Source organism: Molossus molossus, unplaced genomic scaffold, assembly GCF_014108415.1.
Source record: "Molossus molossus isolate mMolMol1 unplaced genomic scaffold, mMolMol1.p scaffold_m16_p_22, whole genome shotgun sequence".
NCBI classification, from domain to species: Eukaryota; Metazoa; Chordata; class Mammalia; order Chiroptera; family Molossidae; genus Molossus; species Molossus molossus.
In genome coordinates this window covers 31,388,289-31,401,276 of record NW_023425358.1, presented here as the reverse complement: position 1 = coordinate 31,401,276, position 12,988 = coordinate 31,388,289, and the positions used below count along the sequence as shown (strand labels likewise).

The window sequence follows — 12,988 nt, the reverse complement described above, 5'->3', positions numbered from 1 at the left end:
GAGTACTGAAGACAAACGGGGTGTGGCCTCAGGTCGGAACTAATGCCCAGTCCACCATGTCACCGCTCCACCAGGAGCTCAGGACACAAACACTACCCGAGGGAAAAAGAAAAGGGTGGGTTTTGATATTTCCTCAGACCAAATGTTTTGCTCAAACCCACTGCCTGCACCTCAGTTTTCTGCCACCTCATTCTTGCACCGTCACCACGGCCTGCAGAACCCCGACTGCACAGGGCAGGCACGGTTTGCTCTGGACGCTGAGCGGTGCTGCTCTTACGGAGTCTGGCTTTGGAGACCTCATCTAGATGCCTACAGGCCGTAAGAATTACCCTTGAGAACTGTTCACATGCCAGCTTAGCTGCAGGTGACAGTGTCTGTCTTATTTCATATATGCCTGTCTTATTTCGTCATAACAAAGTCATCTTTATTTTGATCCACACAGTAACCCTGTTTTTTGGGGTTTTTTGAATCCTCACCCGAGGACACTTTTGCATTTATCTTCAGATAGAGCAGGAGGGAGAGAGGGAGGAAGAGAGAGACACATCGATGTGAGAGAGACACATCGGGTGGTTTCCACCCACACGACCCCAACCGGGCCAGGGACAAACTGCAACCAAGGTACACGCCCTTAGCAGGAACCGAACCCGGGTCTAACTGCTGAGCCAACCCGGCCAGGGCCATAATAATAACCCTGTTCTTGACTTTCTCTTTTCACACATCGCGTATGGGCTAGGTCACTCACGGGCACGCAAACACACAAACAGATACACTGCGATGTCTGGGCTCCACCCAAAGGCTCCCCGAAACCGATTTCCACTCATCCTACACATGCACTCCCTCTGCCGTGAGCAGAGAACCGGATATCCGGGGGAGGGCTGGGGGAGGGGGGAAATACAAATATAAATGCCAGCTCCAACCAGGGAGACAGAGGTTGTAAAAATTAATGAGAATAATTGTTGTGAATTCTTGCTTTTGAAAAAAAAAAAAAAAAAAAAAGCAAAAACCCTCACGAGGGCCAAAAATCTTAATTATGTCTCTCTATTAGGGGTTCATTTCCTGGTCCCGACCAGCAAGCTCATACCTCATAAATACAGGCTCCTTTGCACAATGATTTAAGCAGGAGGAAAATGCCTTTTAATGGCAAAGTAAGTTAATATCGGGGGACAGGCATGCGCGCATACATAGCCATTGTCGCAAGAGCAGGGGAATGGGAAGCTCACGTGACCTTTTTTTAACACCTAAATATTTCTAGGGATTGCTCCCGGAGCTGCTGACAACCCCAGGGAGAGACCTTACAAAAACGCGTTTCACAGAGCAAACGTCGCTGGGGAAGATTCGAGTTTTTAAATATCTTTTTCAAGCTGTCAACCATCTGGGGAAATAACCCCCAAATCCAGCCCGGGATCGCAGCTGGGCTGAGGAAATGCACTGCGCCATTAGCAGCCCGTGTACACCGGTGTGTGACCGCAGCCTCAGCAATGAACTCGGCCGCATGCCCGCGTCCACCTGGTACCCGCGACCACGCGGAGATCCTTGTGACCACCGGGCCCTTTCACCCAGAAACAAACGGTGGCTCCCACGTTCCCTAATTGCCCTGGCAATGGGGTCACGCAGACCGCCTGTCTTTCCCCGCTCCCTTGTCTAAAGCACGACGCTGGGCAAAGGGTCCCTACACTGACGACATGCTCGGGCGCATGAACGAAGCCCCAAAGACTAACCTTGGGTGGTTTCGCGACCACAGGCATAGGAACTTAATGAAAATCTCAGTCTTTCAGATTCTGAACGAGGCAGGGCAGGAGTTTTCCAGAGCCTGCCTGCGTTTTGGATGGAGCTGCCCTGGAATCAATCGATCAGTGACCCAGTCGGTCAGTGGAATGGTCACTAACACCCTGTGCTCACCCCGTGCCGGGGTCTGCTCTCCACACTTCCACGGAGGAACTCCTGGGATCCTCACGACGATACTAACGGGTCATCTTTCACTATCCCCATTTTACAGATGGGGACAGCTGAGTTAAGCAACGAGCTGGAAGTCAAATGGATTTCAACGCGGAGTCCCACTAACCCCGCGGAGGAGCTCAGGTGGCTTCTACCCAGGAAGTCAGGGGTCTTGACACCCAGCCCAGGTGGCACCATAAAGTATCGAGACAGAGTCCACAAATCACACTCGGGCTGGCCCGCCGATTTAGGTCACACATCATATATCCACATGGGGCACGTTGGCAGCACCCCTGGACTCGAACGGGAAAACTGTACTGCTGCAGACTTTCTCCTGACAAAGAAGGTAGGTGCCTGGCACACCCCACGACTGCAAAGTGGGGGGAACCTCCCAGCGAGGAGAGTGACGCAAAGTTGTCTCCCGTGAAATCCCCCTTTCAGACGTCAGGCTGGTGAAAGACCTGTCTGTGCCGTGTAACCGAGTCCCCTGAACCAACCAACACAGGAAGAGAAAGATTCCCGTGTGTGGTCGTCAAAGGCACAAACACCCACATGCGTATTTGGAGATGCACACTGTGGACCCGTGAACATTTAGACACCGACCCCTAAACTCTGCTGGTCACGCACGCGCACACAGCCCGCGGGACAGCCATGCCTTCGTGCAGGGACACCGCGAAATACGTTCATTGGAAACATTTTTTCAGCAGAAATGTGATGGGGCACACAGCTATCTCATGATGATGCCGTGCAGCTGAAGTGTGTATAATGTTAGTAACCAATGTAACCCCAATAAATCGAATGTTTAAAGATGAAGAAAAAATAGAAATTTGGAAGGTGTTGGGTATAGTCACAAGTGGTTATGGTGCTAGTTTCCTCAATAAAGCTGTAAACACACACACACACACACACACACACACACACACACACACGGAGAGAACTCCCCCAGATCTACGCATGCCCCATGGACACAAAAATGAGGAATTTCCCCCAAAGGATCTGACCATCCATGCGTTTCTTTAGCAGGTCACTGTCATGTGTCCACCACTTCCTGTCCTTTCTGTATGAACCTGGGCTTTGTTGAGGGGGGGAAATATGATATATTTTTGGAGCCTGTAAGCATATGTATATATGGGAAGGAGCATCCTCGCTGCTGTTTTTTCCAGGCCCTGTGACTGTCACCGCGGTTACACATGGTGTACAGCGCGACAGGGGGAACAGGTTGCCAGCGACCAGACTCAAATGAGCCCGAAACGGTTGTGCAGTGTTCAGGGTCCTCAGTCTTCATGTTTTTGTTCTTGTCGGCTCAACAGATGGGGACAACCCAGCCAAATCCTCTTTCCTCCTCAGAAAGGAACTGCCTTTTGGGGAGAGCGAGTTCTCTCCTGGAGGGAAGCTCTCTCGAGACTTGGGTTCCCAGACAGGCCTGTGGCCTAGAAGGGACCATCCATCACACCTTGGCCCGCTCGCTGACAATCTGAATTTGGAGATGACCCCACAGCATCTTGTAACCACCCTGGCCTCACCAGGGGGCTGACCTGACACCCAGTCCAGGCTGGAATGACCTCCACGGGGTGACTGGAGGCTGCAGGGCCCTTTCACCCTACTGGCCTCTCCTGCCTGGTTCTGCAGCCCCTGTGACTTCCTTATCTTGCAGGTGGGGCCAGGAGCTGTGGAGGGGGAGGGGCAGCACCATTCCCAAGTCCATTTCCTTCCGTTGTCCACGTGACCCACCCTCTCGGATCCCATACGGGACCCTCTAACCCCATATCACTGCTTCATACTCTGAACAGTCTACAGCCCACAGTGGCTGCGGCCCCTCCCAGCACCCATATCTTGCCTTTACAGACTCCAGCTCTCTTCATAACAAGCCTTAGGAATCATTCAGTCCTGCCCCGACCCCAGGCAATGAATCCACGCGCCCCGGGGTTTCTAAAGAACAGACATAGACCATGACACGTCAAGACAAGCCCTCCTCCTGAGGAAGAATGGAGGACACTCCCCAACCTGTGGTGATGCGGCGCCTTATTCCAAGGTCACTGTCAAGCTTTGAAATGCCAACAGCATAGGATCTGACACCATCACCTCCGGCCCAAACTGCAGCCACCTTCTCCCCAAGCACACACTGACTGCGAGCATGACCCCCTCACCCTCACCGAGCTGTGGTTCTGCAGGACCCTATCGAAGTCCTGGGAGCGGAGATCTAGGCTGCTGGTGGCACAGCTTGCTCAGTTTTGTTTTTGTTTTTGCTTTAACAATGCAAACCTTGCTTTAGCATGTGATGGGTGGGGGAGGTGGATCAGAAATCCCTGAAGCCCATTAGAGAAGCATGTGGAAAATCCAAGCCCAAGGTTTCCGGCAACTGTGCCACCTGCCCCAAGTGGAGTTGAAAGGCATCCAAAAGGCAGAGTGGACGGAGGGGAGGAGACAGATCCCAACAGAACAGTGGCCCCAGGAAGGGTGGCCCCGGGCTCCCACCCAAGAGCACAGGGTCATGCAATAAAGTGACCTTTTTCTCACTGATCATTTCTTGAGGGTGGTGGGATGTCTCCTTGTTGTAGTTGAGTGTGCGGACATCTGTGGTTTGATAACTGTGTTTCTAACTGGGGTGCATGAGAGAGAGAGAGAGATGCCAAACCCCTGAATATAGTACAAAACAGCTATGATCCTTGGGCTGGAGCTCTGTCCCAGGCCCAGCCGCCCGGGCAGGGGTGCCCGCTGTATAGACTCAGCAGCCCTAAGCCTGGCGTTTTCATAAGAGACCCTGCAGAGCCCTGCACAGGAGCCAGCAGCGCCAGACACTCGGTTCCTGGGTACTGGGCTTACCTTGTGATTCTGGTAGGAAGTCACCGCGATAAACGCCGTCTCAGGAAAGACGTGGGTGCAGAAAGCAGTATTTTTTGAGCCAAATCCATTATTTTCGTCCGCTTTCACGATGTGTAATCTGGGCTGGTATTTGTGCATGGAATTTAGGATAATCTAAAAATAATAAAGAAAATGAGATTGTAAGAAAAATGAAAACCCCTTTGTTTCCAGATAAAACCCTGCTCTCCGCCCCCCAAAATTAGCCTCCCCATCTAGGCTCTCGAAAAATAGTCCGATTTTTTTTTCCCCTCCTGTTTTGAAAAGGGTCCAGTGATTTCATTAAAAAGAAACATTTCAAAAATGACAATTTCCAACCGAAAAAGCCAGGGTAATATTCCAGGAATCTACCCAAAGCACACACGGCAGTAAATCAGAATTCTTAATAAAGTTTGCTTAATAAATTAACTCCCTGCGTAGGGCACTTTCGGCCCCCAACGGGAGCAAAGCAAGTCTGGAGCAAGGAACTGGCGCCCCCAGAAAGCCTGGGTGACAATTTTTGGAGTTAAAGGAGAGAAGGAACAAACAAACAAACAAACAATCAAGCATACAAATACCTCTCCCCCGCCCCCAAAGAAAAACAACGACTCTAAGAGATGCAAAAGAAGGCGCCAAGCACTTGCAGAACGGGAATAAAAATCAGGGGCTTGGCCCTTTGGAGAACGTGCTAAGGGTGAGAGTCAGTGAAAAAAAGAAGATAATGGGGTGAGGGGACTCTGAGGAGGGTGAGATCGAGAAGCACCCTCCCCCCCCTTCACCATCAAACAAGGGACTGGTTGCCCTGAAGCTTCTTTCTCCAACGTTATCAACATTTCAGGATCCACAACCAGAATTATCTCCAGACGTGGCCCCAGACAGAACTGCTGCACCGACTTTCCTGGGAATGTTCTGTCTCCTTCCCTTCTGTCTCCGTGTTTGGGGTGCTCCTAGGGAAAGCGGGTCTGGCTGCTGTGCTGCCCTATTCCCACCTCTAGCACCGGTATTAGGAGGGGCCTCCAGGCGCACGATCTGGCGGGAGCAGGGCTCTGAGGCGGCGAGCATCCTTACTAAGAAACTGGGGTCGTCGCTCTGATGACGCCTGGGTTTGGATGTTCCGGGAAGGCTGTGGCCGCTAATATTTACCAAAAGGTTCTGATCTAGACCCACCGAACGGGGCGAATCGCCGCGTTGAACGCTGGAAACCTGGCCTGCCTTTTCCCCAGGACCGAAGGCCGCCGTGGCGGAGGCTGTCTGGGTGTCTTTAATTATTTGCATTGATGACCCTGGGGCAGGGTTCTCCGGCCAACCCTAGAGACCCGGCGGGAGGAGAGGGAGGGCCCCCGGGCTCCCGGATCCCGGCTGCGCCGCTCTAATCTCGGGCCTACGCAGCCCGGCCGCCTGCCTGACCGATAGCGACACTGGCCGGGGCGGCGTGGCGACAGAGAGACGCAGCGGGGAGACGCAGCGGGGCCCGCGGGCCGCCGCAGCCCCCGGCCGGCGCGGCCATCGTCCCGGCTTAGCCAAATTGCTTTGACGGCCAGGGACAATGTGGAGACTTCAGCGCGAGGGCGATCTAATGGCTCCTAATTTCATTAGGGCGGCTCAGGACTCCAAGTCCGGAGTTTGGGGTGGGAATGCGGGGCAGCGGGGGAGCTCAGAGCACTCTAAAGGACCTGAGACCCCCACAGGTGCCCGCAGCTGGGGGGCTGGGGGGCGCTGCACACCTTCCCCAGGTGTCCACCCCCGCATGACCCCAAAGGTGCTCCCAGAACCACAGAGAGAAAGCTAGGATACAAATTGGGGCCAGAGGACAGTCCCGCTCCCTGCCACCAAATCCCACGCAGGTCCCCACAACAGCGTCCCAGCCTCCAGAGAGAAGGCCAAGCAGCCGGAAGGTACATGTGGGGCCTGCACAAAGTAGTCCCGGCTCTCCCCAGCCCGTCATCTAAAGGATCGGCTCAGTACCCGCAGTACGACGCCCACGCAAGCCTTTCGGTTCTGGGGTGCGCCAGCTTGCAGGACGCTGCAGACCAAACACCCAGCTTTAAACGGAGAGGGGACCTGCATTGTGTTTTCCCGTAGAAACGGCCCCTCTGCACCCTTCTGAGCGCTCCGTCAGCAAGGGAACCGGCCTTTCTCCTCTCTGCTCCAGTGGCCAGCGGTCCAGTCTCCCCGCCAGCCAAGGGCTTTGCGCGCAGCTGTGGAGCGCCCCGCTGTCCCCTTCCCACAGGGACAGATTTCTCATTTGGACCTTCACAAACTGACCTCCCTCCTGGTAGAACCCATTCCCACCCAGTCCCCTCGTGTCCCCAAACCGGGGACCATGTTTCTGTCCATTCTGTCTAGAGAACATAGCAGGACAGGGAGCACTTTTGTAATTAGAGACCTAGCCTCAAATCCTCTTCCCAAATACAAGCTGTAGGACCTTGGGCAAGTCCCCTCCCCTCCCCAGCAGCTGCGTACTGCTGGCCTCCAGGCCCCCTCCCCAGGCTGCTGTGAGGGTCCAAAGCTTTATGACCAAGTGGCCACATGGATAGTGGTAGCACCCAGCTAAGGGTGCTAAACACTGGATTCAGAGTCTATGTTCTGTCCTGTTGATGAATTCTTTCTAGCAATGAGTTTTGGGGATATTTTCCTAAAAATCAGTGTTTGGTTCTCCATTTGTTGTTCTTTAGGGAAGAGAGGGCGATGCCCTTTGGAGCATTTGCTAAAAGTGACACGTGTCTGGGAGGCTGGGCGTCTGCACACTCATATCCTGTATGCAGTTGCAGAGGGTTCCCCGGGACCCTGGCCCAGGTTTGCCTGCTGGGGACATTGTTGGGGGAAGAGAAAAGTTGGAAGTTTGGGAGAAAAAAAAAAACAGGTCTGCCCAAGAGTATCCAGCTAGAAGGAGCAGGGGCACCAGAGTTGGCCTCTGGTGGGGAGTTCTGCCCATCTGTGACAGAGGGGGCAGGTGCCCTGGGGACTCCGTCTCAGCTGGAACCTCCCAACACTAAGGCAGGATTCGGAGGGGGTGGGGGAGGTGTATGGCTCCCACCCGGTCTGGTCTCTGTGCCCTCTGTGCTGGGTGCCCCCTGGGTGAGTGTGACCATGATTTTTTCTGTAGGACTGAAACACAGCCCCACCCCTAGTCACAGATGGGACTGGGGCACAGACCCAGTTCCCAGCCCCAGCATCCAGGCCCGGAATGTGCCACTTCTGTCACTGTGACCCCTGTCCCTCAGCAAAGGCAAAGGCTGGCGGGGACGCAGTGTGAGCCTAGGCCAGAACTGGGGCCCCATCTCCATCCCCCCCAACAACAGATCAGACTGTGGGACAGTGGACCACAGGGAGGACTGCAGAGGGGCAAATGTCTCAAGGGAGAGAGGTGGGAACAGAGAGAAGAGGGACAGTGGAAAGCTGGTAGAAAGTGAGAAATAAGGCACAGCAAAGAGGAGAAAGGCGGGGCAGATCCAGAGACCAGGGGCACAAAAAGACTAAGGAAGTGAAGTAAACAAAGCGAGGAAAGGAGCTGGTGGGTTCAAGAAGCCAAGGAGAGAAGGAGAGAAAGAGAGAGATGGACCTGAGGATGCCAGGCTGGGCTGCGCCAGGTACTTACATGCCCAAATGGGTCCAGGTGGTTGTTGGTGAGCTTGAGTTTCTGGAAGGAGACGAGCTGCCGCATCCAATGTGCCCCAGTGGCCGGCGAGTCTGGGTGCACGTACAGGCGGCCGGGCATGGCAGGCTCCGCTTTGCCGGTCACCGACCTACACCAAGGAACACCCCGCCTTAGCGCACCGTGGAGCTGGCCGGTCCCGCGCCAGGCCCAGACTGCTGAACGTGAGAATGATTTGGAAATGGCCTGACCCTCAGGTCTCCCTTGTCCCGCGCTGGTCTCCAGACGAGCTACCCTCCCTGGCTCTTTTTCCTTCCTCCTCATCCCTCCCCCAGCACCAGGGGCGCGCTGGGCCTCACAGCTTCTCGCTGCCCACAAACAATTGGCGGGTTCTGGGAGCCTCGGTGTGCAAAAAAAGTCATGGAAAACTCCTCGAGGGCTTTCAAAGGGGGCTTCCTCGTCAAGCCCCTGTACTCTTGGCAAGGGAATGGGCCTCTCCTCTCCGCTCTTGCCTGTTTTACTCAAATACCACGGGCCGATTTTGCAATTTCATAAAAAGGCATGTTCAAAGCGGGTAACTCATAAAAAGTAACTGTAAATGGTTTTATACCCCCAAATACCTCCAGCACTTGGTAACAATACCCTTTTTAAAAATCGGCAACCCGCGGGGGCAGCAGTAGACACATGGGCACTTTCCCCCTCTGGGCCTCAGTTTTCTCGTCTCTAAAATGGGGGCTAATGGCTACTCTTTCTCCCTGTCAGAGTGAGGTCAGGGGATGCGACCGGATGGGCGGCAAAAGCATCCCCTGCACAGGAGGAGCTAACCCTGCGTCTGGGTCCGTGGGGAGAGCGCCATCCCCACCTGCGGTCCGGGGCCTACCATTTATTATCTGCAAACTTGTATCTGTGGTCGTCAGCCGGGACGATGTCCATGAGGAGAATGTACTTCGTTTTGGGATTAAGGCCAGTCACCTTCACCTTGTAACTGGGAAACATCCGCCTAAGAGAGAGGCGAAGGAGGAAGAATCCAGACAGAGAGGGAGGGAAGGAGAGAGAGAGAGGGAGGGAGAAATGGGGGGGGGATTAAAGCTAATATACTGAAGAGCAAGGCCACACATTTCAAAAGATTCCTTTAGAAACGTGGAAAACAACAGTGGCCCCCACTCCGCGCTGGCCCTGATCCACCCCGGGTTTCCCTTGGAGTTCCGGGGAGGAGGAAGGCGAAGAAACAGGCCGGCTGGCGACTAGGTCTGGGCAGAAAATAGAAACCAGAGGCAGAGCTCCTGGAGAACTGGTTTTGAAGAAAACCCGCGTGGGACCCCCATTTCCACCCTTGCTTCATGCCCTTTGCAGAGCCAGACACCTACTTTTTAAATTGGGGGCAGGAGGAGGCTTCTTGGGTAAAAAGCTGGCTTTTCCCTCCACCCAGCCAGGTGCCTTGGCCGCTCTGGGCATCACTGCCAGGTCACGTGGACACCAAGGTGTGTGTACCTTAGGGACCGAACACACGTGGGTGCCCACACACGTCCTGCCCTGGCTTCAGCCCTCCGCCCCAGAGGATACTCGGGTGGTGACCTCCACCACGAATCTCGCGGGCACTGACTCCTAAATGCCCCCCATGTTCTCCAAGGCGCTCTGCCTTGGACAGCCTAAAATCTCCGTTCCTCGGCAAAGAAATTCAAAATCCGTCCAGATTTGGTTGCAGAAAGAGGAGCGGGTGGTTGGGAAAGCGATGCCCAGACCCGCGTGCGCTGCGCCCACTGCCTCTCCGCGCACAGGCGCGCCCCGAACTCCCGTCCCACACGGGAACGCTGCGCCCTGGCAAACAGGCACTCCCGAGGCTGGCCGGGGTGAAAGGGTAAGGGGCTGGATCCCAACCCGCTCAGGGATGGCGGGAAGGGGTGAGTGGCGGCCTCTCCCTCAAGCCTTTGAGCCGAGGCCTCGGTGTTTATCTGCCCGAGCGCGCGCGCCCAGAGGCGGAGGGACGGGAGGCCGCGCAGGCCTTTTATAGTTAAATCCTCTCGGCTCAGGCTCCGGGGAAGGAGGCCCAGGCCAGGCTTTCCTTCCCGGGCGGAATGGGAAGAAAACCTTCGTTCTCTGGTATAAACAGAACGCGCCTCCTAGTTCACCCAGGCCGAGCGGGGGAGCAGACATTGTTTAATTTCAAATAATAATAAATGTCACTGTTGTCAGTTTATTGCGGGAGGCTTCGGGCTGGAGAGCCGGGGGCGTCTGGAGAGGCGGCTCCACCCTCCCCCTTCACACACTCAGCGGCTCGGGCCTATCGGCCTCTCTGGCTTCCTGCGCCCGTTTTGGGTCAGCGAGGGGCTTTCTGCCCCTCGGCACGCGGAGGGCCGGTGCGGTATGGCTGGCGAAGTGGCCAGGCTGTGCCCAGGGCTGGGCACCCGAGCGAGCGCGCACTCAGACACCGAGGTGCAGAGCTGGCCGGTCTCCCGCCCCCTCCCCCAGAAGCTTAGCGTTTCTGGCTGCAACTCCGCGAGCTTTAAAAAGGAACTGCAGGGTGAGTCTCTCGGCGAAACTGCCGTGTTTATCGGTGTCTGTATATAGAGCCCGGCCGAGCCCCGGCTCAGTTTCAAAGGCTTCGCCTGCTTTCTATAAACAATGGAAGAGGTAGCGAATACATTCAGCGATTCAGACTTGGGCAATCGGGCGGAACTCTGGAACCACTCCAAGGTCAGGGAGGGTGGGAAGGAGGATGGGGGCGAAGGATCGAGACTGAAACCTGGTCTCATCTCTGAGTCCTCTCTGCACCTCTGTTTTCCGTTCTCTCCCCCCCGTCTCTCTCTCTCTCTCTCCCATTACTAATCCGTCCACACAGCACAGCCTCCGAAGCTCTTGGTTCTCCTTATGTAAGTGGTGGAAGAAATGCCCAGTTGGAAGAAATACGTGTTTCCGCAGTTGACCCTTCCAGGTATTTCTCCCACCCTAATGGAGATCACTGGAGGAATTCTCTGACCCTCTTTCACCAGAATCCAGTCAAACAAAATACAGTCTAATATCTCTCTGGCTCTCCTTTCTCTTCTCCCCCAGACACCTCCTCTTCTCTCTCACCGCCTCTCCATTACACCTCCACAGAAGCCCGGACTCACCTTCCAGCCTTGGTTATGATCATTTCTGTGCCCACTTCATGGAATTTCAGCCACAGTTCTCTTTCATGGAGAAACACCTTGATCCCTTCCATGCCCTAGAGGGAGGAGAGAAAGTCACACAGACAAGCCCAGAGACCGTGGGCCTTGGTTCCCCAAACTGCCCCCAAACACACAGACTTCTCCTCCTCCCCTCTGGAGCTAGTGGGCTCAGAGGCTGAAAACTGCCCCCAGCCCCACTGCAGAGCCTCCTGGGCTCTGGAGCCCCGGCAGCCCCTGCCCGGGAATCCTCACATATGCTCCATGGTGGGGGTGGGGGGAGGGTCTCTTTCTAATGTCACCTACACAAGACTAGAGAAACAAACAAACAAACAAACAAACAAAAAACTGGCCATGGGGTGCTCCAAAAAGTCCAATGTGGGGATGGGGCTGAGAAAAAAAATGAGACCAGTCTCAATCCACTTTAGCCAGAATGCAACTAAAGAGAAAAACCCTCAATCTGGAAAACCCACTTGGATATTTTCATGGCGACTCCTATGTCCACACGCAAACATACAGGCGTGCAAATACTGTACGTGTGCGTGTTTATTCTCACCATGGTGGCACAATAGAGACACAGGTGCGACTTTAAATGTAAAAATGTGTATGGTGACAATAGGTTGGCGCAGTCCAAGACAAAAATGAATGCTCAAAAGACCAGATTAATAAACTCTCTAGGCCTCCCCCCACCTAGCCGCCTTCACTCAAGCCGTTTTAATTATGAGCACAGCTTCAGCCATGTAACATCTCTGCTTTTAACTAAGAGTTATTTTGCAAAAGTGATCCCCCCCCAAAATTATACTCCACGTCTTCGTTTCGGAATAATCTCTAAAGGAGTGAATTTGCTCTTCTAGAAAAAGAGAAAAAAGCATCCACGTTTCCAAAACGGCGTGCCCCCTGCTCTCTCGGCTTCTCTACAAATAGGCATCTTTTCCTGAGACCCGCGAAGGGCAAAGTAGAGAGGCGATGAACTAGCCGGGAAGGACAGCGAAATCCCCAAGAAGGGTTTTAGCTTTGTCCAAGTATCTCTTCTGGTTGAGTCACCAGCTTCGCGCCATCTGACAGCTTATTTAAAACCATCGAGGTCTACAGGGGCCGCCAGGCGCCCAGTGCACCGGGCCCAGTTTCCAGCCTGGCGAGCCCGAGGCTCCCTGCGCCCTCTCGGCACAGCCGTGCGCGCCAGCCGGCCAGGCCCCAGCGCAAGACAAATGGGGCCCCGCGCGGGTCTGGGCGGCGGCGCGGAGGAGGCGGGCGGAGGCGAAGGCTACGGAAGATCTGAAGAGGGGTCAAGCCATCGCTCATGCTGGCCTGAAGCGGCCGCTGACCTGGCCCTTAATGAGGAACTCAGGGCCCACTCTACACCTAGTGCATCGGGAAAGGAAGGATCTGGGTTCTTGTTAGCTGCCCCCAAATAGCTGGGCAATGAAGGCTTCTCTAACAACTTAAATGCATTTCAAAAATCCTCCTGCCATAA

The 12,988-nt window shown here is 54.7% G+C and overlaps 1 protein-coding gene across 2 annotated transcripts in view; it reads right to left on the bottom strand.

Moving 5' to 3' along the window:
* The window catches only part of TBX5 (T-box transcription factor 5), a 42,824-nt gene that overhangs the window by 24,868 nt on the left and 4,968 nt on the right, over positions 1-12,988 (bottom strand). For both annotated transcript variants that reach the window (XM_036276989.1, XM_036276990.1), the window contains exons 3-6: positions 11,479-11,573; positions 9,249-9,368; positions 8,372-8,519; positions 4,759-4,911 (exon numbers count right to left, since the gene is read on the bottom strand). In XM_036276989.1, coding sequence (XP_036132882.1) covers positions 4,759-4,911; positions 8,372-8,519; positions 9,249-9,368; positions 11,479-11,573 — 516 coding nt within the window. The remainder of the gene's footprint in view (positions 1-4,758; positions 4,912-8,371; positions 8,520-9,248; positions 9,369-11,478; positions 11,574-12,988) is intronic.